Consider the following 26154-nt stretch of genomic DNA (forward strand, 5'->3'; position numbering starts at 1 on the left):
TATCTTTTGAACTTACTAAAAGGATTCTTTTCCTTTACTTGATCCCTCATCATTTTAAGATTTCCCAGTTTCATGTTCACCCATACAGTACTTAGAAGGATGCATTCTTTAGTAGCCTGGTTTAATATACTGTACATAATCAGTATGGCAAGAAATCCCTCCCACCTAAATGTCTAAGTTAGTTATAATTTTGGTAGAGTTTTGTTAAAACAAAGAAAGATTTTGATTTTTTTTCTTAGAAGAATGCCATAAACTTAGACAGGGCCTACCACCCTACCCCTTACTTATTTTGTAGTCCTAACACAGGGAGGGAGAATAATGTTCACCTGGCCAAGTTTTGATGCTTTTCTTTCTTTGAAACGTGTGTGAGGAGGTGCTGGACGATGGGATAAGCAATTTTGAATTGATTGGATTATATATATTACATATTGAAAATTAAGTCTTGCTTTTAAAACATTCAGTTCTATTTCTATAAATCTTAGACACTACATACCTATAGAATTAATGGGAAAAAAGAAGCTATGTTCTCTTTATATGTGAAAGTTAGGTGAACTTTTGAATTCCTAGTAAAGTACAGTAGATGAAAATTTTAATATACAGTATATTGTACTACGATATGGTATCGTCTTTTGATATGTGTATAATTTATAACTACGCTGTTAGTGTGTTAATGCTTTACAGTACTGTAATTTCAATTTTTTTTCCAGGCAAAAGAAGGCATGAGGAGCTTAGCACATGTGAGCTCTTACACTCATGCACCAAATGGGGAACAGGGTAGTCATAAAGATTGTCATGGAAGGAGTGCAGATAATTTGGTGGTTAAGGTAAATCCAAATTTGTTTGCATTTTTGTTACTGTTAATAGGGACTCATAAAAAAAGTAGCTTTTTCAATGTTTTTTGATTCATCACAACCTACTCATTGTGATCACTTTCTGGAGTTCTTGTAGTTAATCAATCTTGACAGCAGTAAATGAATGCTACATTACTATTATTATTATTATTATTATTATTATTATTATTGTGAGACATCAAAGAGGTGGAGCAGGGGGGGAGGGTGGCTGCTCACCGCACTTTAGTTTTGGGGTGTCTGAATGTGCGTGGATGTAGTATGATAGAGCGTCAAAGATGTGAAAATGGAAGTATGTTTAGGAATAGAAAGATGGATATATTGACTTTGTGTGAGACAAAGATAAAAGGGAAGGGTGAAGTGACTGGTAGAGTATCTGGGATTGAAAGGGGAAGAGCAAGAGGGTTGTGGCTTTATTGCTGAGTGAATGGATGACAAGTAAAGTAGTGGAATGGAAGAAGATAATCATCTAGGTTAATGAGGGTAAGGATTAGGTTGGGTAGGGAATGTTGGGCTTTTGTTAGTGCGTATGGGCCAGGTTGTGAGAAAAGAAAAGAAGAGTGGAAGGAATTAGGTGCGTAGAAGGACTGGGTAGAAAGAATTTTGTAGTAGGCATGGGTGACTTAAAGGCTAGAGTAGGTGCTGGAGAGGTAGAAGGTGTCATTGGGAAGTATGGCGTACCAGGTGAAAATGAGAGTGATGAGAGATTGGTAGATATGTGTGTTGAGCAAGAGCTATTAATAAGTTGTAGTTTTTTTTTTTTTTTTCAAAAAGAAAAATGATAATAAGTACATAAGATTGGCAAATTGAAGAGTAGTAGAAAGGACTTTATCAGATTATTTGTTTATTACTAGAAGAATGTTTGGAAGATTGAAAGACCTGCATGTGATTAGGGTAATGGATAATGATATGTCTGATCATTTTTTGTTGGAAGGAAAATTAGTTGTAGCAAAACAGTGGGGGATATAAAAGGGGGGTAGTGAAGGTTGAAGAGTTAATAAAACTAGAGGTAAAAAGTGAATATCAAGCAAGGTTGGAAATGCCATATGACAGAGTGAAAGTGAGAGAAACGTAATTTAGAGGATTGGAAGTTAGTAAAGGAAAATTTTGTTTGGATTGCGGCAAAAGGATTGTTGGAGGCAGCATGAGGAAGGGTACTGAATGGTGGAATGATGGAGTAAAGATAAAAGTGGAAGAGAAAAAGAGGGCATTTGAAGAATGGCTGCAGAGTAATAGTGTAGAGAAGTATGGAAGATATAGAGAGAAAAATGTGGAAGTAAATCGTAAGGTAGCTGAGGGAAAGAGGGCAGCTGACTGGAGGTGGGGTCAGGGTATGGGTTGTTCATATGAAGAGAATAAGAAGAAGTTTTGGAAAGAAGGGAAGAGATTAAGGAAGGGTGGTTTGAGAATTGAAGAGACAGTGAAAGATGGAAATGGAAGGTTGTTAAAAGGAGAGGAGTCAAGGAAAAGGTGGGCGGAATATTGTGAAAGTTTACTGAATGTTGAGGATAATAGGGAGGCAGATATAATTGCTGTTGCAGGTGTTTAGGTGCCAATGATGGGAGAGGAGAATGAGAGAGAGATTACAAGAGAGGAAGTGAGGAGAGCATTAGATGAAACAAGATTAGGAAAAGCAACTGGTATGGATGGGCTGAGGACTGAGATGTTAATGGAAGTGGGTGTGACTGTACTTGAATGGTTGGCGAGATTGTTTAATATGTGTTTTATGTTGTCAATGGTACCAGTAGACTGGATGTGTGCGTGTATTGTACCACTGTATAAAGGTAAGGGTGATGTGCATGAGTGTTGTAATTCCAGGGGTATTAGTTTGTTGAGTGTGGTTGGAAAAGTGTATGATAGAGTACTCATTAACAGGATTAAGGATAAAACAGAGAATGCAATCTTAGAAGTACAGGGTGGTTTTAGAAGAGGTAGGGGTTGTATGAATCAGATTTTTACAGTTAGGCAGATATGCAACAAATATTTAGTAAAAGGCAAGGAGGTGTATGTTGTGTTTATGTGATGAGGTTAAATGGAATTGGTGAAAGGTTGTTGCAGTCAGTGAAGAGTTTCTACATAGGTAATAAAGCATGTGTAGTGAGCAAGTGGCTTCCAGTGAGAGAGGGCAGAGAGAAGGATGTGTGATGTTCCCATGGTTATTCAATTTGTTTGTTGATAGAGTGGTGAGAGGTGAATGCCCGAATGCTTGGTCAAAGATTGAAAATAGTAGATTAGAGTGATTATGAATGGGAGGTAAATCAGTTATTGTTTGCGGATGATACTGCACTGATTGTAGACTCGGAAGAGAAGCTTGGTCAATTAGTGACAGAGTTTGGAAATGTATATGAGAGAAGGAAGTTAAGAGTTAATGTGTGTAAGAGAAAGGTTATGAGGTGCACAAGAAGGAAGGGTGGTGTGAGGTTGAATGTCATGTTGAATGGAGAGTTACTTGATGAAGTAGATCAGTTTATGTACTTGGGGTCTGTTGTTGCAGAAAATGATGGAGTGGAAGCAGAAGTACATCAGAGAGTGAATGAAGGTTGCAAAGTGTTTAGGGGAAGTGAAGGGAGTAGTAAAGAAGAGAGTGATAGCCATTAATGTAAAGAGAGTTCTGTATGAGAAAGTGATGTATGGATTGGATTTGTGGGGAATGAAAGTGACGGAGAGACAGAAATTGAATGTGTTTGAGATGAAGTGTCTGAGGAGTATGGCTGGTGTATCTCGAGTAGATAGGGTTAGGAACGAAGTAGTTAGGGTGAGAACGGGTGTAAGAAATGAGTTAGCGGCTAGAGTGGATATGAATGTGTTGAGGGGGTTTGGCCATGTTGAGAGAATGGAAAATGGTTGTCTGCTAAAGAAGGTGATGAATGCAAGAGTTGATGGGAGAAGTACAAGAGGAAGGCCAAGGTTTGGGTGGATGGATGGTGTGAAGAAAGCTCTGGGTGATAGGAGGATAGATGTGAGAGAGGCAAGAGAGCATGCTAGAAATAGGAATGAATGGCGAGCGATTGTGACGCAGTTCCAGTAGGCCCTGCTGCTTCCTCTGGTGCCTTAGATGACCGCGGAGGTAGCAGCAGTAGGGGAGTCAGCATTATGAAGCTTCATCTGTGGTGGAAATGTGGGAGGTTGGGCTGTGGCACCCTAGCAGTACCAGCTGAACTCGGTTGAGTCCCTGATTAGGCTGAAGGAACATAGAGAGTAGAGGTCCCCTTTTTGTTTTGTTTCATTGTTGGTGTCGGCTACCCCCCAAAATTGGGGGAAGTGCCTTGGTATATGGATGGATGGATCACAAAATACAAACCTTTTGAGACAACTAATAAAAAGAAATTAACTGTGAAAAGTTAGACCAGTGTTTCCCAACCCATTTTGGTTGCAACCCTAAATTCATTCTTACCCTTGAGTTTGCAACCCTAATTGTAATAAAAAATGCAGCCATTTTATGTTATAATTATATATGCTTGCAAAGTGTTTATGAGCTTTTGTTATTATATTTCAGTTTATATTTTTTAGCACAATGAATTTCAATGCATTATAAACAGGAAAGACAGACTGACCAATAGAAGCAAAGAGGGCGATGGGAGGGAGGCATGTACGAGTTGTTATACAAAACATAACAAACAAGTACGATGCATGCAATGTTTACTTTTTCTGAAGAACAAATTTTCTTAAGAAGTAACAGATGTGACAATGTTCAGCAGTCAAGTGCGGGGATTGTATATGAAAGTATAGGTGTTTTATGACCGCACCTCTTTTGTTACTATGCATCCAGTAGAATCTTTACTTTGTCCTACTAAAGTAAATCCATTACATTAATAGAAATACAAATGTGTACAACTATGAATTATTAAGATACTGTACGTATATATTTGAAAGAGACACTGATTATCCTCAAAATACCCTCGTGATATTAATTTGGGTCGGAACTCTTTAGTTGAGAACCGCCGAGTTAGACTGACTCAAAAAAATTTCAGTGCAGTAATCCTTTTCCTATCATTGGTGTTAGGTTCCATACACACATATGCACACCTTGCAATAATGTAGGTGAACACAGCAAAGCAGATACAGTAACTTATGGTATTGTATGTCTTTTTTCATTAATTTTCAAATATCTTCATATTTTATAAATTTTCCCTATTCTCTTATAAATTTGTTTTATTCTCATAAGCTCTTTTCAAATCAAACTTACTTTTACTGTAGACACATACTCACATATTAAAGAGAAACTTAAAATTTAATGCAATACTATACTTACCAATGAAAATATGTAAACACACACACACTCTCTCTCTCTCTCTCTCTCTCTCTCTCTCTCTCTCTCTCTCTCTCTCTCTCTCTCTCTCTCTCTCTCTCTCTCTTGCATTCAGTGTTTAGGCTAGGCCTATGTCTTAAAGATTAACATGGGTCTGTGGTTACATCTTTAATTCACTCATCATTGTCTTATAGAGGAGGGAATAGATGGAATCCAACTTAGGTTTTATTATATATCTTTCTAGTAATAATGATTTAAATGTTTCAGTATCTTTAGTTCCCAAACATTTTATGATGTACTGTACAGTACTGTATAATGTAGAAAATGTTACAAATATTTAATCATAAGATTTTTTACCGATATTATTTGGTGAATCTATTTCCTGCAATATAAAAAAAATTAAAATTTGCCATTGTTACTTTTTTCAGGTTCCTATTGGAACAACTTTCAAATACAATGGTTTTACTGTTGCAAGCTTAGAAGAAGATGGTAGCATGTTTGTAGCAGCACGCGGTGGTGCGGGGGGAAAGGGTAATGCATTTTTCACCACAGATGTGTAAGTTTGTTTATGATTAATTGATAAAGAAATACTCTTAAAAGTTAAGATAATCTTCTAGTTTAATATTCTTTTATTATCAGCATTAGTTTAAAAATTGTAGTACAATTGATTGTTTAATGAAGCAGGAGAAACATGCTAATACAGTAAAATACTATTGCCATAAAACAGGTTTGTTCCGTAACTGGAATGTAAACCACGCTTTTTCAATATTAATCTTACCCGATGATCATGTAGCTGTCAACTCTGTTGCCCGACAGAAAAATCTAAGGTCGGGATACGCCAGCGATCGCTATACAGGTGGGGGTGTACATCAACAGCGCCATCTGTCGAGCAGGTACTCAGGTACTTCTTGTCAACAAGAACTCAATTTTTCCTCTGTCGTGCCACCGGCAAGACCTACTTGGATACGCTGTTGTTTCTGGAGTTGTTTTCACGATTTTGGTGATGTATTCGCTCTAGATTTTAGCTTTCGCTATTCAGGAACTATTATCATTAGCTTATCAAGCTTTTTGATTAGATTTGGATTAATTGTTAATGAACTTTGGTAGATTTTGGATTTCCCCCTTGGCTAATTCAAGAATTCAAGATGTCTGACCATTCTCAAGTCCCTAAGTACAGGCAGTGTAGCGTTAGGGCTTGTTCTAGGCGTCTTCCGAAGGCCTCCATAGATCCTCACACCGTTTGTTCCAATTGTAGGGGTAAATCTTGTCAATTGGAAGATCGATGTGAGGAATGCGCTGGGCTTTCGGAATTCGATTTTAACGAATTCCTAAAGAATGCACGTAGGCTAGAGAAGGATAGGATCAGGAGGAGTTCTTCTCGCTCGTTTGATTTTTCCTCTCCCCATGCCCCTCAACCTATTCCTTCCCCTGTAGTGGTGACTCCCGACCCTGCTACTAGTGCTCAACCCTCCATGGCGGACATGATGCGTGCCATTCAGGCTCTTGGTGACAGAGTGGAGTCATTAGCTAATGACCGGAATCAACTTTTGGCCGATGTCAAAGAGTTGAAAGCGAAAAGTGCAGTGGGAAGTGTAGTGAGTGCAAGTGAAGTGCAAAGTGTCAGTGTCAGTGTTGCGCATGAGGGTACATCTGTTCGTGCCAGTCGTCCTCCCAGTCCGGGACCTCTTGCAAGCTCCCAAGCCCAGGGGAGAAGCAATGTCGAAGGACCAAAGGGTTCGACAGGCCTTGATCAGCGTACGGATGTACCCTCAGTGGTTGCGGACGTATCTGTCAGAGATCGTCCCATCCACAAACAGACGAGTGAGCCCACTCATTCCTCGTCTGTGGAAGAAGTTTCTAGGAAGAAACGTTGGACCAAGGTCTCACGACCTCTCAAGCGCAAGGTCCCTTCCGAGCGAGTCCAACGGCCCAGGTGTAGCCACTGGGTCAGTTCGGACTCGCCGCAGTCTTCCGAAGACTGCACACCTCCCAAGAGAGGTAGAGTGGTTCCGCAGCAGGCAACCACTCCGTCTGTTGCCGCACCAACCACGGTAGACCCTAAGTGGTCCATGCTGCAGACTATGCAGTCTCAGCTTGCTTCCTTCATGCAGGAGTATCGTGCTGAGAAGGTTGACACTGCACCTGTTAACCTACAACCTGCCACGGTTGTGCGCTCAGTAGATACTGCGGCTGCCTGCTCCCACACTCCACCTGTGAGAGCTCCACCACCGATGCGCAGTTGACCCTGCCAGACGCATGTTCATGCTGCACCCTCCGTTGACATGCGTGAGCTACCGCATCAGCAGTGGGAAGGTGCTGTCAAGCTGCCCTGTTTTGACGCAATGCGGCATGCTCCGCAACCCACGGCAGTCCCTCCCACGCACCAGCACTCCGCTTTTGTTGTTGCCAGCTCGCAGACTGACCAGCAGCGGCATGATGTTGGATCCGGTGCAGCTACGCATGCACCCGTGCTGCCGGATTCAGCCGTTCAGCTTTCTGCTCCACCTTTGCCACTTCCTCCTCAGCATTCGGATGATGGAGTATCTGATGACGACGAAGCTGCGCATTTGGACGATCCGCACTCCGACTTAGAAGAACCCAAGTCTACGCCTCCCTCCTTAGACTTTAGGAAAGTCCTTGGCCTGTTTAGGGAGTTGTATCCGGAACAGTTTGTGTCTGCAACCCCGCGCTCTCCTCCCTCCGAGTTCGCTTTAGGCATGCAGTCAACAGCTCCTGCCTTCACGAAACTCGTACTCGCACGCTCATCCAAGAGAGCTTTGAGGGTAATGGGAGAGTGGTTGCAGTCCAAGAAGCAACTGGGAAAGACTGCTTTCATCTTTCCGCCTACCAAGCTTGCTTCCAAATCTAGCGTCTGGTATGCCACGGGAGAGGAACCCGGCTTGGGAGTTCCTGCCTCTGCCCAGGGCGACTTCTCAAGTCTGGTTGACTCTCCCCGCAGGTTGGCTATGAGACGCTCCAAGATTTGCTGGTCCTTCTCTGACATGGACCATCTGTTGAAGGGAGTTTTTCGTGCTTTTGAGATCTTCAACTTCCTCGACTGGTGTTTGGGAGCGTTAAGCAGAAAGACTTCCCCTTCGGATAAGGACTCTGCCATGCTTATCATGTCTAGCATGGACAAAGCCATTCGGGATGGGTCTGGTGAGCTTGCGGCTTCGTACGTGTCGGGAGTGCTTAAGAAGAGAGATCACCTTTGCTCCTTCTTGTCTGCGGGGATCACACCATGCCAGAAGTCGGAGTTGATGTTTGCTCCGCTTTCTAAGTGTCTCTTTCCGGAAGAGCTGATCAAGGGGATTGCTGCCTCGTTGATCCAGAAGGATACCCATGACCTGGTGGCGTCCTCCACACGTAAAGTCACAGCTTTACCTTCCGTGCCTAGACCTAGGATGGACACACCAGCGTCTAGGTTCATCCCGCCCTTTCGTGGCAGAACCTCCAGCAGAGGAAGTACCCGTTCCGACAGTCATCGGGGCAAAAAGAAGAAGGGTTCCAAGTCCTCAAAAGGCAGAATCTGACTGCCTACCTCTCCAGACAGCAGTGGGAGCCAGGCTCAAGAACTACTGGCAGGCTTGGGAGAGCAGAGGTGCAGACGCTCAGTCTGTGAAGTTGCTAAGAGAGGGGTACAGGATTCCGTTCTGGCGCAATCCCCCTCTGGCAACTACTCCCATCAACCTCTCTCCCAACTACAAGGAGGAGGACAAGAGGCTAGCCTTGCAGCAAGAGGTGTCTCTCTTGCTACAAAAGGGAGCGGTAGTCATAGTCCGGGACCATCAATCCCCGGGCTTCTACAACCGTCTCTTCCTGGTAGCGAAGAAGACAGGAGGGTGGAGACCGGTGCTGGACGTCAGTGCTCTCAATGCTTTTGTCACCAAGCAGACGTTCACCATGGAGACGACGAAGTCGGTTCTCGCATCGGTCAGGAAGGAAGACTGGATGGTCTCGTTGGACCTAAAAGACGCGTACTTTCATGTCCCCGTCCATCCAGACTCCCAACCTTTCCTAAGGTTCGTCTTTGGAAAGGTCGTTTACCAGTTCCAAGCCCTGTGCTTTGGCCTAAGCACGGCACCTCTTGTGTTTACCAAACTGATGAGGAATATTGCCAAATTCCTTCACTTGGCAGACATCAGAGCCTCCCTCTATTTGGACGACTGGCTTTTAAGAGCTCCGTCAAGTCGTCGCTGTCTGGAGAATCTCAGATGGACTATGGATCTGACCAAGGAATTGGGTCTCCTGGTCAATATAGAGAAGTCCCAACTCGTCCCATCCCAAACCATCGTCTATCTAGGTATGGAGATTCAGAGTCGAGCTTTTCGGGCTTTTCCGTCGGCCCCCAGAATCAGTCAAGCCCAAGAATGCATCCAGAGCATGCTGAGAAGGAACCGATGTTCAGTCAGGCAGTGGATGAGTCTAACAGGGACGCTTTCATCGCTGGCCCAGTTCATTGCGTTAGGGAGACTCCACCTCCGCCCCCTTCAGTATCATCTAGCTGCTCACTGGAGAAAGGAAATGACGCTAGAAGCGGTCTCAGTTCCTATATCCGAAGAGATGAGGTCTGCGCTGACGTGGTGGAAGAACAGCATTCTTCTCAAGGAAGGTCTACCATTGGCTGTTCAGACCCCCGACCACCTTCTCTTCTCGGACGCGTCGGACACGGGCTGGGGTGCGACACTGGACGGACGGGAATGCTCGGGAACGTGGAATCCGGAGCAAAGAACACTTCACATCAACTGCAAGGAACTTTTGGCAGTCCATCTGGCCTTGAGAAACTTCAAGTCCCTCCTTCTAGGCAAGGTGGTGGAGGTGAACTCCGACAACACTACAGCCTTGGCGTACATCTCCAAGCAAGGAGGGACTCATTCGAGGAAGTTGTTCGAGATCGCAAGGGACCTCCTCACCTGGTCAAAAGATCGAAAGATTTCACTGGTAACGAGGTTCATTCAAGGCGATATGAATGTCATGGCAGATCGCCTCAGCCGGAAGGGTCAAGTCATCCCCACAGAGTGGACCCTTCACAAGAATGTTTGCAGCAGACTATGGGCCCTGTGGGGTCAGCCCACCATAGATCTGTTCGCTACCTCGATGACCAAGAGGCTCCCGAATTATTGCTTACCGATTCCGGACCCAGCAGCAGTTCACGTAGATGCCTTCCTTCTGGATTGGTCCCATCTAGACCTGTATGCGTTCCCTCCGTTCAAGATTGTCAACAAGGTACTGCAGAAGTTCGCCTCTCACGAAGGGACACGGTTGACGTTGGTTGCTCCCCTCTGGCCCGCGAGAGAATGGTTCACCGAGGTACTGCAATGGCTAGTGGACGTTCCCAGGACTCTTCCTCTAAGAGTGGACCTTCTGCGTCAGCCGCACGTAAAGAAGGTACACCCAAGCCTCCACGCTCTTCGTCTGACTGCCTTCAGACTATCGAAAGACTCTCAAGAGCTAGAGGCTTTTCGAAGGAGGCAGCCAGAGCGATTGCCAGAGCAAGGAGGACATCCACTCTCAAGGTCTACCAGTCAAAATGGGAAGTCTTCCGAAGCTGGTGCAAGGCGAATTCCGTTTCCTCAACCAGTACCTCTGTAACGCAGATAGCTGACTTCCTTTTACATCTAAGGAATGTAAGATCCCTGTCAGCTCCTACGATCAAAGGTTACAGAAGCATGTTGGCAGCAGTCTTCCGCCACAGAGGCTTAGATCTTTCCACCAACAAAGATCTACAGGACCTCCTTAAGTCTTTTGAGACCTCAAAGGAGCGTCGGTTAGCCACACCAGGCTGGAACCTAGACGTGGTTTTAAGGTTCCTGATGTCAGCAAGGTTCGAACCGCTTCAATCAGCCTCTTTTAAGGATCTCACATTAAAGACTTTTCCTCGTTTGCTTAGCAACAGCTAAAAGAGTCAGTGAGATTCACGCCTTCAGCAGGAACATAGGTTTTACATCTGAAACGGCTACATGTTCCTTACAGCTTGGTTTTTTAGCTAAAAACGAACTTCCTTCTCGTCCTTGGCCCAAGTCGTTCGAGATCCCAAGCCTGTCCAACTTGGTTGGTAACAAACAAGAGAGAGTACTATGCCCAGTAAGAGCTCTTAAGTACTATCTAAGACGTACAAAGCCATTACGAGGACAATCAGAAGCTTTATGGTGTTCTATTAAGAAACCTGCTTTACCGATGTCTAAGAACGCAGTTTCTTATTACATCAGGCTTTTGATTAGAGAGGCCCATTCTCATCTGAAGGAAGAAGACCATGCTTTGCTGAAGGTAAGGACACATGAAGTTAGAGCTGTCGCTACTTCAGTGGCCTTCAAACAGAACCGTTCTCTGCAGAGTGTTATGGATGCAACCTATTGGAGAAGCAAGTCAGTGTTCGCATCATTCTACCTTAAAGATGTCCAGTCTCTTTACGAGAACTGCTACACCCTGGGACCATTCGTAGCAGCGAGTGCAGTAGTAGGTGAGGGCTCAACCACTACATTCCCATAATCCCATAACCTTTTTTAATCTTTCTCTTGAAATGCTTTTATTGTTGTTTTTGGGTTGTACGGAAGGCTAAGAAGCCTTCCGCATCCTGGTTGATTTGGCGGGTGGTCAAATTCTTTCTTGAGAAGCGCCTAGATTAGAGGTTGTGATGAGGTCCTTTAGTATGGGTTGCAGCCCTTCATACTTCAGCACCTAGGAGTCGCTCAGCATCCTAAGAGGATCGCTAGGCTCCGTAAGGAAGACGTAATTAAAAAGGCAGAGTAATGGTTCAAGTCGACTTCCTTACCAGGTACTTATTTATTTTATGTTTGTTATTTTGAATAACTGCTAAAATGAAATACGGGATACTTAGCTTCTAATGTTAACATGTATGCTGGTCTCCACCCACCCCCCTGGGTGTGAATCAGCTACATGATCATCGGGTAAGATTAATATTGAAAAATGTTATTTTCCTTAGTAAAATAAATTTTTGAATATACTTACCCGATGATCATGAATTTAAGGACCCTCCCTTCCTCCCCATAGAGACCCAGTGGACCGAGGAGAAAATTGAGTTCTTGTTGACAAGAAGTACCTGAGTACCTGCTCGACAGATGGCGCTGTTGATGTACACCCCCCACCTGTATAGCGATCGCTGGCGTATCCCGACCTTAGATTTTTCTGTCGAGCAACAGAGTTGACAGCTACATGATCATCGGGTAAGTATATTCAAAAATTTATTTTACTAAGGCAAATAACATATTTAAAAGAGGTATTACTTTCGGCGTAGCTGAAATGACGAGCCATCAATTTTTAACCAGGGTTAACTATCCATACCGCTAATTAGCGGGGGTAGGTGACGGTAGCTTGCTACCCCCCCCCCCCCCCCCACACACACACCTGTGATTGAGCTCAATTTGCTTTTGGCTCGGATGGTGAACGGACGTTGCCGCTCTTCATCTTTGCCAAATATTGGCCGCTATTAGTGACTTTTGTATTTTCTTTTTCTCTTAATGTGTGTGTGTGAAGTTGACTTCTGCGACCATGCGCACCTGGCCTGGACTCTCCGGCCGCCCTTGTGGGACATTTATATCGGCGGTGAAGACTGATCCTCACACCTTATATCCCTTATGCAGAGGTCAACGGTGTGATAGCGTAAATAGGTGTAATGAGTGTTGAGAGTGGTCTTCCTCCCAGTGGGAGAGGTTTGCGCGACGGCGGAAGAAGAAGTCCAAGCGGGATATTTCTCCTTCGAAGGTTCCTTTGAAGGAAGAAAAACCCAAGGCCTCTTCTTCCGTCTCTCGACCCTCCTCCGAAGTTCCCACTCGTTCGGTCTCTTACGAGAGACCGTCGAGTAGTAGTGTAGACCAAGTTAATGTCGGCCAACCCTGGTTCTCGAGAGATGATTTTGCTTCCCCTAGCGAGGCAGCCCCACCTCTCCCCCCGGGTGAGGCCTTGTCATTTACCCCTCTTTTACAGATTTGGTCTTCCTTGGGACTTACGGGTCCGCCCTCCAAGGAAGCTTTGCTACAGTTCATCCGCATGGGTGCTTGTGTTAAGCAATCATCGTCGCCGTCAGAGGTAGATCCTCTGACCCTTGTCAACGTTATTGTGTCAGAGGTGTCTCATGCGGTATCATGCAACTCCTCTGCACATCCAGACTCTCCAGCAGTTGCTGCCGACTTAGTTTCCCCCGTTCCTGAACATCCTTCGAGGTGGAAACTAAGTTCGTCTGTCTCTCCTGCAAGTGTTTCTTCCCCTCCGGGGTGTTCACTTATAGAGACTCCTCTTCGGAGGATTGCTGCGGCGCACGGTTAGATTGCTGATCCAACGGCCCTCAGAGGGCGCATTCGTTGGAAAGCACGCCTTCCACTTCGCCTTAGAGGCAAGAGGCGCCTCTTTGGTTCATCGTCGTCGCAGCCGTCCCCTGCAGAGGAGCCTCCGCTGCAGTCATCTGACCTTCATTCATCGATCGTCACTGCTCCTGCAACTAATCTTGTGACTTCGGTCGTGGACACCTCTGCTGATCGTTCACGATCCCCTTCGGTGGATGGTCGCCCTTACAAAGGGCACGTCGACCATCCACCCTCCAGACCTGCCGACCTGCCATCACCGTTCCTGTTGCTGGTAGAGCTTATTGTAACTATACCAAAGTGCGCAGCTGCGCGCTACAGCCCTGCAGCTCGCCAACCGACAGGACTTCAGCGCTCATCAGCAGCTCGTCAGACTGCTCGTCAACACTCTACAGTGCTTCGGCGCGCCCCTTCACCTGCTCGCTCTCATAGAAGGCAGCAAATTCATGCGCCTGCACGCCAACATTCTCCTGCACGTCAGCGCTCTCTTGTGCGCCAACGTTCACCTGCGCACCCTACGCTCACACGCCCATGGTCGCCCACGCGCCGGTGCACTACAGCGTGCTTGCGCTCTCCTGCACACCCACGATCTCCTGCGCCTACGCGCCAGCACCTAACTGCGTGCCAGTGCTCTCCTGCGCGCCCACGCGCAGGTGCTTTCCTGCGCGCCCTTACTCTCCCACGCGCAGGTGCTTTCCTGCGCGCCCTTACTCTCCCACGCGCAGGTGCTTTCCTGCGCGCCCTTACTCTCCCACGCGCAGGTGCTTTCCTGCGCGCCCTTACTCTCCCACGCGCAGGTGCTGTCCAACGCGCCAGCGCTCTCCTGCGTGCCAGCCTGTGCGCCAATTATCTCCAGCGCACCAGCACTCCCCCACACGCCAGCCTGTGCGCCAGTACTCACCTGCGCGTCAACAAATGCCTGCGCGCCACTATTCTCCGGCGCACAAAAACTCTGTAGGTGAGACAGGAGGCACAATGCAGCTCTCACCTGCACGCCGGCGCTCTCCTGGACATTCGCGCTCTCCTGCGCGCCAAATCTTTCCTACGTGCACGCACAGAGACATTCGCACGCGCCAACTTTCACCTGCGCACGCGCGCCAATACTCTCCCGCGCGCCAATATTCTCCTGCGCTCGTGCACCAACATTCTCCTGCGCTCGCGCACCAACAGGTACGGGCACAAGTTCTACACCCGGCAAGGTCACCATTGCCTCATTCCCCTCGTCGCAAACGTATTCCAGCGTGCCCTGCGGGAGAAGGGAAACAGGCACATGCAGAGGGGTTCAGGATCCCTAAACTGCCATCTAAGGCAGACCCACCTATTACGGTGACTCCTCGTAGGGAACCTTCGGTCCCTTTTCCTTCAGGGGATCTGTCTTACAGTGCATCAGTCAGTCAGCAGCCTTGGTTCAGTGCCTTAGTCAGAGCTGTAACACAAGCATTCAAGCCCGTCCTGTCCGACCGCTCATCAGAGCAACCTATAGCTCAAGACACGGAACCATGGTTTCCTCTACCCCTTTGAAGAGGTAAAGAGGAGTTTCCGTTGTGGTCACTTCCTCGAGGGTGAAGCTGACTCCGTGCAGACCATCAAGGCTAGTCCCTCCAGTCTCTCCCCAAGGATACACGCAGTTCCCTTCACCAAGGGAATTGCGTGAGGAGAGAGACTCTTCCATCGCACCATTGGAGGAAACCTCCCTTCACACGGAGAGTTCCTCTTAATCTGAGACCAGGAGGGACATGACACTCAGGCCTTCGATGTTGGAGTCTTACCTCCTTCCTCGGAAGGAGTCCAAAGACTCCAAGACTCTGCCAAAGTCCTCCACTAGGGCTAAAACGGAGACAGCCAGCCACTCAAGGAATGTTCGCGACTCACCCCAAGAAGAGCTCTTGGGGATAGAAGGAGACTTCTCTGCGAGTCCATCAGGAGGAGACCAACAAGAATCAGAACATGCATTCTGGCTGGTTCTAACTCTAATGAGGGTTCTCAATGGGTTTTCCAACCCAGAGATACCCCCTCGAGAGGAAAAAAACACGGTCTTAGACTGCGTCTTCGCCACTCAGAAACACTCAAAGACCAGTGCAGCCCTGCCCTGGTCTCAAGGGTTGAAGAGTACCAGGGACAAGATCACCCAACAGCTCTCCAAATTTGCCTCCTCCAACCGTGCCGGCTCTACGAACGAGCTCCTCCCTCCTCCTCGCGTACAGCAAAGGAGATACTTTGAGATCCTGGAGGAACCCAGTTCAGCTCTTCCACTTCACCATTCTCTGGAAGACCTAACCAGGGAGGTCCCTCTTGAGAGACTCTCCAGCCGGCAGGTCTCGTTCTTGGCGGCCGAAGTCCTTAACCAGGAAAAGGTCATTAAGTATGCGATGCAAGCTACTTCGTGGCTGAACATCTGGTTAGGGACCTTAGGTATCCTGATACGATCCGAGGATTTTTCCAAGGAGCGTACCAGGAAGGTAATGGAGACCTTTATACTCTCAGGCACTCGCACAATCGAGTTTCTTGCCCACCAAGTTTCGAACTTGTGGGCAAACACTATCTTGAAAGGTCGAGATGCAGTGTCTGAGAGGTTCCACCAACAGGTCCCAAGCATTGAGATAAATAGGCTCAGACATTCCTCCCTAGAGGGGTCCCATCTGTTTGAGCCTAAGGACGTGGAACTTGCTGCTGAGAGGTGGCGGAAGTCTCATCGAGATTCCCTCCTCCATAGGGCTTTAACAATTAAGCCTTATAAACCTCCAGCACCTGAGCAGTCCCGTCCAACCAAGACAGTAACGACGAAACCAGCAGCGAAGACAGTGGTGTCTAATAAGCCCTTTCCTGTCAAGGACAGGAAAGGCAAAAAGTCCTCCAGGGGAGGAAAGAATCCTAGAGGGAGCAGCCGAGGCCGCAAACGCTAGGCTAGGCACTTCCCCTGCGTTTCCACCAGTGGGGGGGATGCCTGCAAAGTTGCTCAGAGAGGTGGAAGCAACTCGGGGCCGATTCCTGGACAATATCCATGATCCGTCTAGGATTTCGCGTCCCGTTCATAACATTTCTACCTCCCCTGACCAGGAATCCAGTGTCAATAGACTCCCTTGCCATGGGATCGGCAGGGAGGCAGGCCCTTCGGGCAGAAGTCCAGACCCTGTTGAAGAAGGGTGCTCTCCAAGAGCTCCTAGACGGGTCCCCAGGCTTCTTCAGTCGACTCTTTCTTGTAAGAAATGCATCTGGAGGCTGGAGACCAGTCATCGACCTCTCAGCCCTGAACAAGTTTGTCAAACAAACTCCGTTCAGCATGGAGACGGCAGACACGGTCAGACTAGCAGTAAGACCTCAGGACTTCATGTGTACACTGGACCTAAAGGACGCGTACTTCCAGATCCCAGTTCATCCGTCTTCAAGGAAGTACTTAAGATTCAGCCTAGACAACAGAAAGTACTAGTTCAAGGTGCTTTGCTTTGATCTTTCCACAGCACCCCAAGTTTTCACCAGAGTGTTTGCCCTAGTGTCATCTTGGGCACACAGGATTGGCATCCGTCTCCTCTGTTACCTGGACGACTGGCTAATCCTAGCAGACTCGGTGTCATCCCATCTTCAACACCGAGACAAACTTCTGAGACTTTGCCAGGATCTGGGGATCATGGTAAATCTCGAGAAGTCTTCTCTGCTTCCTACACAAAGACTGGTACAGTACAGTACCGAATTATGCGTATTCGAATTATACAATTCCCCATTTATGTGGTCACTATTTTTCAAAATTAAATTTTCTGTATTTGCGAAGCTGTTCAAAGTCTGCGTGTTATACACTACAAAATGTATCAAATCTATTGTCTTTTTAATTATATTGGTAGCCCTAAATACGGTAGTTGATACTAAATGTTACAAAACGATATTAACCTTACATCTTTTTAACATAATTTCATAATAAATAGCCTATTTAAGGATAAAATTCCACATCAACAATGAAATCAACTTTAACTGTGCGAGTCCAGCTGACAAAATATAAACAGAATTGTGGTTACGTTCTCGGCAATCTTTATCTTTCTCTAACCTTTCGATAATTTCAATAAAGGGATTTTGACGAAGGAAAAATCTATTTCTGGGCCAAAGACCTGTGCCGCCCAGTGAAATGCTCCTTTTACATCATTTCTAAGGTAAAAACTGCTATAAAATTACCAGAGAAAAAGTTGTATAGGAATGCCAGGTTGAACCCAGCTCGCTCACCTTATAAGGTGTCGGTATAATAATACTGGGGCTTGATAAATCACAACCAGAGGTCTCGCACCATTTAGAAATCTCCTCTCAATATCCGTTACAGCGAGGTGCCATTCAACACCCACCTCCGAACTCTACTACCACCAACAATCCAACCCACGCCAGTGACGTCACTCCTTTTTATAGCACTTGCTTGTTCGCACTTGTGTGTTTCTCTGAGGTGTTTTTCGGTGTTTACCCAGGATTTTGTACATGATGTTGGATTCTACTGTCTCCCCATCTAAGTTAAGTACCAGATCTATGAGTTTTGAGTCTTTGGAGGTAGCCTTGCCCTTAGTTTTATTTCTATCAAAGTTTTTTATTATTTACCATTCGTCGGCCCCACTTCGCGGCTGCCATGCTGGCTGGCTACCACCTTTCACTCGTTCTTAACGCCTTACAATTAGTCTTCTATACTGATTGTTTTTCGTTTCGAACTTTTTCGCTGGGTTTTATCAGCGATCACACCCTGTGTTATATTATTATTACATGATTATGATATTATACGTTTTTATGATATTATACTACGTATCATAGTTTTGATCTTAGGTTGGCATGCCTGCTCGCCTTCGGGCGCTCCCTAGTTGGTTACTTCGCGTTATTGCGTTTTTTACCCAGTGTTTTTATCTTTACCACCTAGTTATTTTGCTTTAGTTTGAGTGGGACTCTCGCGAGGCAGTTCTAGTTTTAATTATTTGTGTTATTATTCCGATCAGCATCTACCCGATTTAGTGTATGTTGGCCCCCCCTGTCCAGCTCGGTACTGACCCGTGCTGGAGGGCTCGGCTCGTTATTTCCCTGCCTCTTTCCCCTGCGTCCCTCTCTTACTATCTTATTTTAGCTGCATGCCTTACCTAGTTCATTATATCATATTATTTTACTTTATTCATTTATCCGTTTATGATCATTCCGTTGTTATTGTCGTGGTACATCGGCCAGGTTGGTACGCCTGGTCTCCCCGTCCCACGTGATCGCCTCCTGCCCCCTCATTAGCTTGTTCTCGCTGCAGGGGTATGGCCCCCATCCCCCTGCCTACCCCATCCCCACTCCAGGGATACCTCTCGTGTCTATGAGACTTGGAGTCAGCTGTTTTGCATTACGGGTCGAGTCCTCTCGTTCCCCAGTCACCTCCCCCCCCCCCCCCTCCCGGGGTATCTACTGACTCCTTCCCCCAGTTGGAGCCTTGAACACTAGCGAGGCTTGTTATCCTGTTTACGCTTACTCTGCCCTATCGTAGCCGTTTTTCTCCGCCGCTCTGATTGGCCATCGATCGGCTGGGGTGATTTCAGCTATGCTTTGGGTTTTTCCAGCGTGATTCCCCCCGTGACGTTCCGCACCCCACGGGACCCAGTCAATAGGATTCCCCCCGTGATGTTCCGCATTCCACGGAACCCACACGATATTAGCCCCGTTTTTATTTGCAAGGAATTCTGTTAATTTTAGCTTTCGAGCTTTGTCGAGTTTTGGGTTTTTGCTTTGTTAAGGTCCTTGTGACCGGCAGTGAGTCTCTGACTCTCCCCCTCCTCCCCCCTCCCCATTTTGTCCCGCCTACACCAGTAGGCTAGCGGTGACTCCTGGGTCTACCTCAGTTGTCTCCCCGGAGCCAACGGTATAACCATTACCCATATCATTATATCATTGTATTCTATACTCGACGATGCTCTTTTTGAATGATCATAGCTATACGGATTTGATTTATTTGCATTTTACCTTTACTAAGTGTTTTCTACCGATTACTCTTACGGTTTAGAATGTTATTCCTAGTCCTAGCCCGGCTGATGCCGGTTTATTTTTAGTACCCGGAGCCCCCGGGCTCCTCTTGGGATCCTTACCTACTATGGGATACTTATGTATCTTTAGTGTGCGGCCACGACGTGTGTAGGTCGCACGCCCACTGTGCTGTCCTAGTGGATGACTTGACCGTCTGGCATCCGGACAACTGTGAGGTCTGCTATAAGCTGGTCTCAACGGGGCCGACGAATGGTAAATAATAAAAAACTGTGATAGAAATAAACTAAGGGCAAGACTACCTCCAAAGACTCAAAACTCATAGATCTGGTACTTAACTTAGATGGGGAGACAGTAGAATCCAACATCATGTACAAAATCCTGGGTAAACACCGAAAAACACCTAGGAGAAAAACACAAGTTCGAACAAGCAAGTGCTATAAAAAGGAGTGACGTCACTGGCGTGGGTTGGATTGTTGGTGTTGAACGGCACCTCGCTGTAACAGGGATATTGAGAGGAGATATCTAAATGGTGCGAGACCTCTGGTTGTGATTTATCACGCCCCAGTATTATTATACCGACACCTTATAAGGTGAGCGAGCTAGGTTCAACCTGGCATTCCTATACAACTTTTTCTCTGGTAATTTTATAGCAGTTTTTACCTTAGAAATGATGTAAAAGGAACATTTCACGGAGCGGCACAGGTAGAGCCCAGAAATAGTGTTAATAATGGTATAAAGCATTATTATTTAGTGCAGTATATATACAGTAAAAACTTTATTGTTCCCTTCCGGTGTTCAAGGTTTTCACACAGGCTGGGTTTGTTTATCGGCAGTGAATAGCCTAAACTTCGGTAACGAGTCGGCAATATTTTGTCATCTTTTAAACAGTATAGATTTGCTTTACAAAGATTTGTTTTGTATAGTACACGATATAATTCTCTCTCTCTCTCTCTATGTAAGAAATAAAATTTTACTTCACATATGGCAACCTGAGTTTAAGAATGAAATTAACATGACTATTGTTAGTTGTAGCGATCAATTCTTCGCTTCAGGTGGTACAAGAAACAAAAACAAAGCATTCGATCACAACAGCTGATTCTCTCTCTCTCTCTCTCTCTCTCTCTCTCTCTCTCTCTCTCTCTCTTTCTCTCTCTCTCTTGTTATACAATACTTACATATAGATAAAGAAACCAAAATCGGTTTTCTTAATAAAAAGTGTCAATTAAATACGAAACGAAAAAATTATACCGTGTATACGTCCATTTCAATCGTAGCTTAAAATACGGCATTCGATTTCATCAGCAAACTACTATTTTTTAGGAAACATCATTTTATTCTAGAAAATTGCTACTCTTTAAATAGTTAATTGCACATTAAGAAAACGTGCACTTTTGTTTTTAAATAGGAGACTCGATACGTTCTCTATCTGTCCTGTGGTGGGTGCACAACAGCTGGTTTAAAACCTCAAGCTCCTTATTGGACAAGTAGCAGAAGGTTTAGAGCATTGTTACCCAGTTTTAGTCTGCGTGAATGAAAAGGTTTGACTGCCCCTTATTCTTTTCTTCATTCTCCCTTCTCTTGGGGAAAGCAGCATCCTGGATTCTCTGCATAGCTGATCTCAAACCACTGCAGGTAAACCATTCTCCCTTGTGTACCTAGTATTAAGACTAATACTGTTCTGTCCCTATACCCTGACGAGGTGGTATTGGGAAAGTCCTAGTTACACAGTTTTTCCTTCTAAAGAACTTGGAATAACTTTACCAGGACAGTCACACTTCTACATACCTCAATACACAGCTTGCGTAGGCCGCGTACCTTGTGTAGCAAGGTTTTAGCGAGGTGCAGGGACTCCTCATTTTTCTTGTACTGATACACTCAGATAAGGAGCACCGAATAAAGCCAAAAGCCAGATTGGCTGGGACGTCCACCCTTCCTAATGGGTGAGTCACCCCTATTAAATAGCGTGGTTTGTATTCCAGTTACAGAACAAATGACAAATTCGTAGATAATTTGTATTTTTCCTAACTCTACAAACCTTAGCTATTTAAGCAAACTTACCCGCCAGCCCTATCCCCCTTGAAGTCCTACCTCCAAGTAAAGTGAGCTCAATCACAGGTGTGTGAGGGGGGCCGGTAGCAAGCTACCCTCCTCTACCTCCCTAACTAGCGGTGTGGGTAGTTAACCCTCGGTAAAAATTAATGGCTCGTCATTTCAGCTACGCTGGAAGTAATACCCCTATTAAATAGCTAAGTTTTGTGTAATTATGAAAAATACTTATCTACGAATTTATCATTTTTCATAGAGTTGAATAAGATTTGTTTCTACGCGTATACAAACATTTCATCCTTTAAAATAGGGAGTGTCTTAAGCACAGCTGAAAAGCCATTGAATTGGTAATGAGGTAATTAACAGCAGGTGATGTGCACAGTTGAGTAGCCCTCACCCCACCCACCTGTTAAAGACTCTTCACTTTTGTCTTAAGCCTCAACAAGTTTGGATGTACTGTTTTGTTCTATCCAAGGCCGAAGGGCAAGAGCATAGAAAGCTCTGGAGCCAATGTACCTGTACGTACATTGCAATTCCCTCCTCCTGTGATTAGTTTCAGTGCCATTCCCCTGTGTCTGTCGCTCATCCCCTATTCCTGTGACCATGGCCTGTTGCTCCCTAGCTCTGTCTGTGTTACTAATGCCAGTGTGGGTCTTGTTGAAGCAGCCTGTGTGGAGGATGCTGGAGTCATCTTCGCTCTTATACAGGACCAAGGAGACTGGTATATCCTGGGAAGAAAAAGAGTTCAATTCTCAAGGGACTTCTTAACCACCAAAAAGTGAGTCTCCCTATTTAAAGGACCAATGGTTTGTGTATACGTAGGAACAAATAAAAAATTTTAGAATTAATTTGTATTTTTCTTAACTATATAAACCCGAGTCCTTTAAAGTTAAACTTCCCACCACAATCACCCCTATCGGTCCTGAGCTGAAAGCAGGTGGTTGGGTTAATCACCTGTGCACACCACCTACCATTAACTACCTTGTTAACAGTTTTAACAGCTCTTCCAGCTCTGCTAAAGACATTCCTTGTGATATAGGACTCGAGTTTTATAGCTAGGAAAAATACAAATTTATTTTGAAATTTGTTGTATTAGTTGTTTCTAATCAAATATGAGTACAGTATAGTACTATGTTTGGAAAAGGGTCTTCAGTGATTTTTTTTTTTTAATTAAGATTTTTTTATAGTTCCCAGCACGTTTAATTTCTAGCTGCACTATACTGTATGGAATTCTATAAATGTTATTAAATTCTTTTCATGCAATAGTACTTTGTCTATTTTTTGAAGCTTCATTCTATCTTTCATATTACATAAGTTGGTATTATTTGACTTTCATGAATACCATCTTGTGTTAAATGTGTATTATCTTCCAGGGACCAAGCTCCACGTGTATCTGAATTTGGTGGAAAAGGTGAAATGTTTGAATATGAAGTGGAACTAAAAACAATGGCCGATGTTGGTTTGGTAAGACTGAAAATTAAATTTTTCCTCATTATTAAAACTATTAGATTACATATACTTATCAGTTAAGAAAGTGGAACTGGTCCTTACCAGGATTAGTCATTGGGGACTGGTATTTTGACAGTTGAAAACTGTTTATTCCTTAAAATCCAGGTATTTATTTATGATAATCTTTTTTGGTTAAAAACTACTCTTTGTTCTTTAGTTAATGAAATGATTGCTATAGTTTTCTCTCACATTACTGTATTGCCTTTTGAAGAATCAGAGTACAGATAAAGGTCAGAGTGTAGCTGCATAGTTATAAGACAAATTTATGCAGGATATAAGCTGAATCTATGATAGATTAGTCCAAGTAGAAAAGGAACTGAGGAATATAAGGAACCTGTCTACCATTTTGAAAGTTGTTCTGATCCGAAACAGGGCACAATCAGCCAAACATTTAAGGTATCAAAAATCTGTTAAGCCATTAATATATGAAAAAGTAGTTGGTTACGGGCACTTACCTCAATGAGCGGAGAAATATTTGTAACAAGGCTACTAGCTTGGCCTTCCACCTTGAAATTCAGTGGTCTGAAAAGAGTGGACAGGATTGCAGAAAACAGGGGTCTTGCAGCAGAAGGAACTGACATAAATGCACTGTACCTGCTTTTGTCTTTCAGTCTTTTTGTTGGTTTACTTGTTGAAGGTCAACATTTAGTTTTACCTCATCTAGTTATAAGTGTCATGTAGGTTATTACCTGTGGTGGTATTCAAATATTTTGTCATCCTGTTCTATACAAATACAGTATATATATATATATATATATATATATATATATATATATATATATATATATATATATATATATATATATATATATATATATATATATATATATATATATATATATATATATATACATACATACATATGTGTGTGTCAAATTTGCATTATTTATGTCCACAAGTTGATCCGGGATTGTAGCAAATAAAATAGTCATAACTATTTCCCATATAAAATATGTAGAAAATGGTTAAACATATAATGGTGTATAGGTAATGATAAACTTAATAATATAAAGATATATCTATGTACAACTAGATATGCACTACCATGTCTAGGTTTGTCTGGTCCGTATGCACAACTGAGTAACAAATGACACGTTATCAGATGTGATGCCAGTAGGCTACTGACTATGAGTGACTAGTAGATGGTCGTCGTTCGCCAAATTAGCAAAGAAGCCATTAGATATAGAGTATATGTTAAAATAACAAAGGCCATATTTTGAATCTAGCTGCCAGTGTAATTACCTTGAACTATTACATCTTCATCTGGTAAAATATTTATTTCATTCATTTGCTAGAAATGGTAAATATTTCAGGAAATGAATTCATATGTTTTAATAAGTTATTGCTTTATTTTTATCATAATAGATAATATCATTTGAAAGGAAACATTGTGAGCAAGGAGTTATTGCTACATTTCCTGAGAATAAGTTGCTGATTAATAGTGAATATAATAATAATAAAAATAATACAGTTGTGAATAGATACAATATTATTAGTTTTATTACTTTTCTACATTATCTATCAGGAAGATCAGCAGCCTATACTACTGTACTATATAGATAATGAACTTAAAAACATCAAGGTATATCTATTTACCAGCATACTGAATACACATGTTTGAAAGTTGCGCTTTTTTAAATTGTCATTACTTTTCACATAAATTATATGTATGGTATTGCATATAAATTTCTTGATTATGTATATTTTCAGAAGGTACCAATAAAAACACTTAATATTATATTTATTATTTGGCATTAAATGTTGCTATTCTATAAAAGAAAAAAATAATAAACTTACTCTTTATCAAAGAAAAAAATATATCTTGGCTGAATCTTTTAACATAAATTTTGGAATATTTTACGTTAAATATTTCCAAATGGTGCCCTGTTCGTCATCAATGTCTTTATCTTTCTTTTTCTTCACCCTGATGTCATCATCAGAGTGTTTTCTTCTAAGCCACGTCTTGACCAAAAGTGTGAGCTCCCATGAGCTAAACTGCAGACCAATGCGATTAAATTATCATAAGATTTGCTACATTCTAACAGTAAGGCGACTACTTTCATCTGTGTTTATGATATTCACAACAACAGCATTGATCAAATTTTTATCTTTCTGTACAGTTTGATAAACCTTAGCCTTCGCAGGGTTGCTATAATTTTGTAAGACATTTTCCGTTTAGTCCAGAAAATCATTGATGCTGATTTCATGAGGAAATCAGTATCTGATAACTTGACAACGCTGGTTAACCGGTTCACCGAACTCGTGAAATTCCGTGAGACGGCTCTAACGAACCGATGCGAACCAGCTGAATCCGACTACTAATCATAAGTGATGTCTTTTGAATTTATTACTAATTACTGTGTAGATTGCTCGAGAGTGTCTTTTTTTGGGCAATCAGTATTCTCATTATCTTTGTGTTTCATGGTGGGGTAGTACTGCATTGTGATTTATATATTTCCTGTGAGGAATGCAAATGCTTTACTATTTGCTCTTATGGAAAAGTATGTTCAAATAGATTAGATTAAAAATTCCAAATGTAAAAGAAACTAACTTTTAGTTTAAGGGAAAATGCAGATAAGACTTGGGTAGAGATTATAATGAGGATAATCATGATAATGCCACTCCAGCTTTTGATGGTACAGTGAACCCTCGCTACTTCGCGGTTCGACCATCGCGGATTCACCACTTCGCGGATTTTTTCCATAACCCATATATATACAGTAACATATATACATATAAATATATATATATATATATATATATATATATATATATATATATATATATATATATATATATATATATAAATATATATATATGTATATATATATATATATATATATATATATATATATATATATATATATATATATATATATATATATATATATATATATATATACAGTATATATATATATATATATATATATATATATATATATATATATATATATATAAATATATATATATATATATATATATATATATATATATATATATACAGTATATATATATATATATATATATATATATATATATATATATATATATATATATATATACATATATATATATATATATATATATATATATATATATATATATATATATATATATATATGCAGTATACATATATATATATATATATATATATATATATATATATATATATATATATATATATATATATATATATATATATATATATATATAT

At 43.1% G+C, this 26154-nt stretch overlaps 1 protein-coding gene across 7 annotated transcripts in view; it reads left to right on the plus strand.

Annotated features, from left to right (window-relative positions):
* The window catches only part of LOC137652255 (mitochondrial ribosome-associated GTPase 2-like), a 65349-nt gene that overhangs the window by 20417 nt on the left and 18778 nt on the right, over window positions 1-26154 (plus strand). For all 7 annotated transcript variants that reach the window (XM_068385517.1, XM_068385515.1, XM_068385519.1 and 4 more), the window contains exons 4-6: window positions 708-824; window positions 5526-5653; window positions 22805-22895. In XM_068385517.1, the coding sequence (XP_068241618.1) occupies window positions 708-824; window positions 5526-5653; window positions 22805-22895 (336 nt within the window). The remainder of the gene's footprint in view (window positions 1-707; window positions 825-5525; window positions 5654-22804; window positions 22896-26154) is intronic.

The sequence above is a fragment of the Palaemon carinicauda genome, chromosome 13 (assembly GCF_036898095.1).
Source record: "Palaemon carinicauda isolate YSFRI2023 chromosome 13, ASM3689809v2, whole genome shotgun sequence".
Classification (NCBI taxonomy): Eukaryota; Metazoa; Arthropoda; class Malacostraca; order Decapoda; family Palaemonidae; genus Palaemon; species Palaemon carinicauda.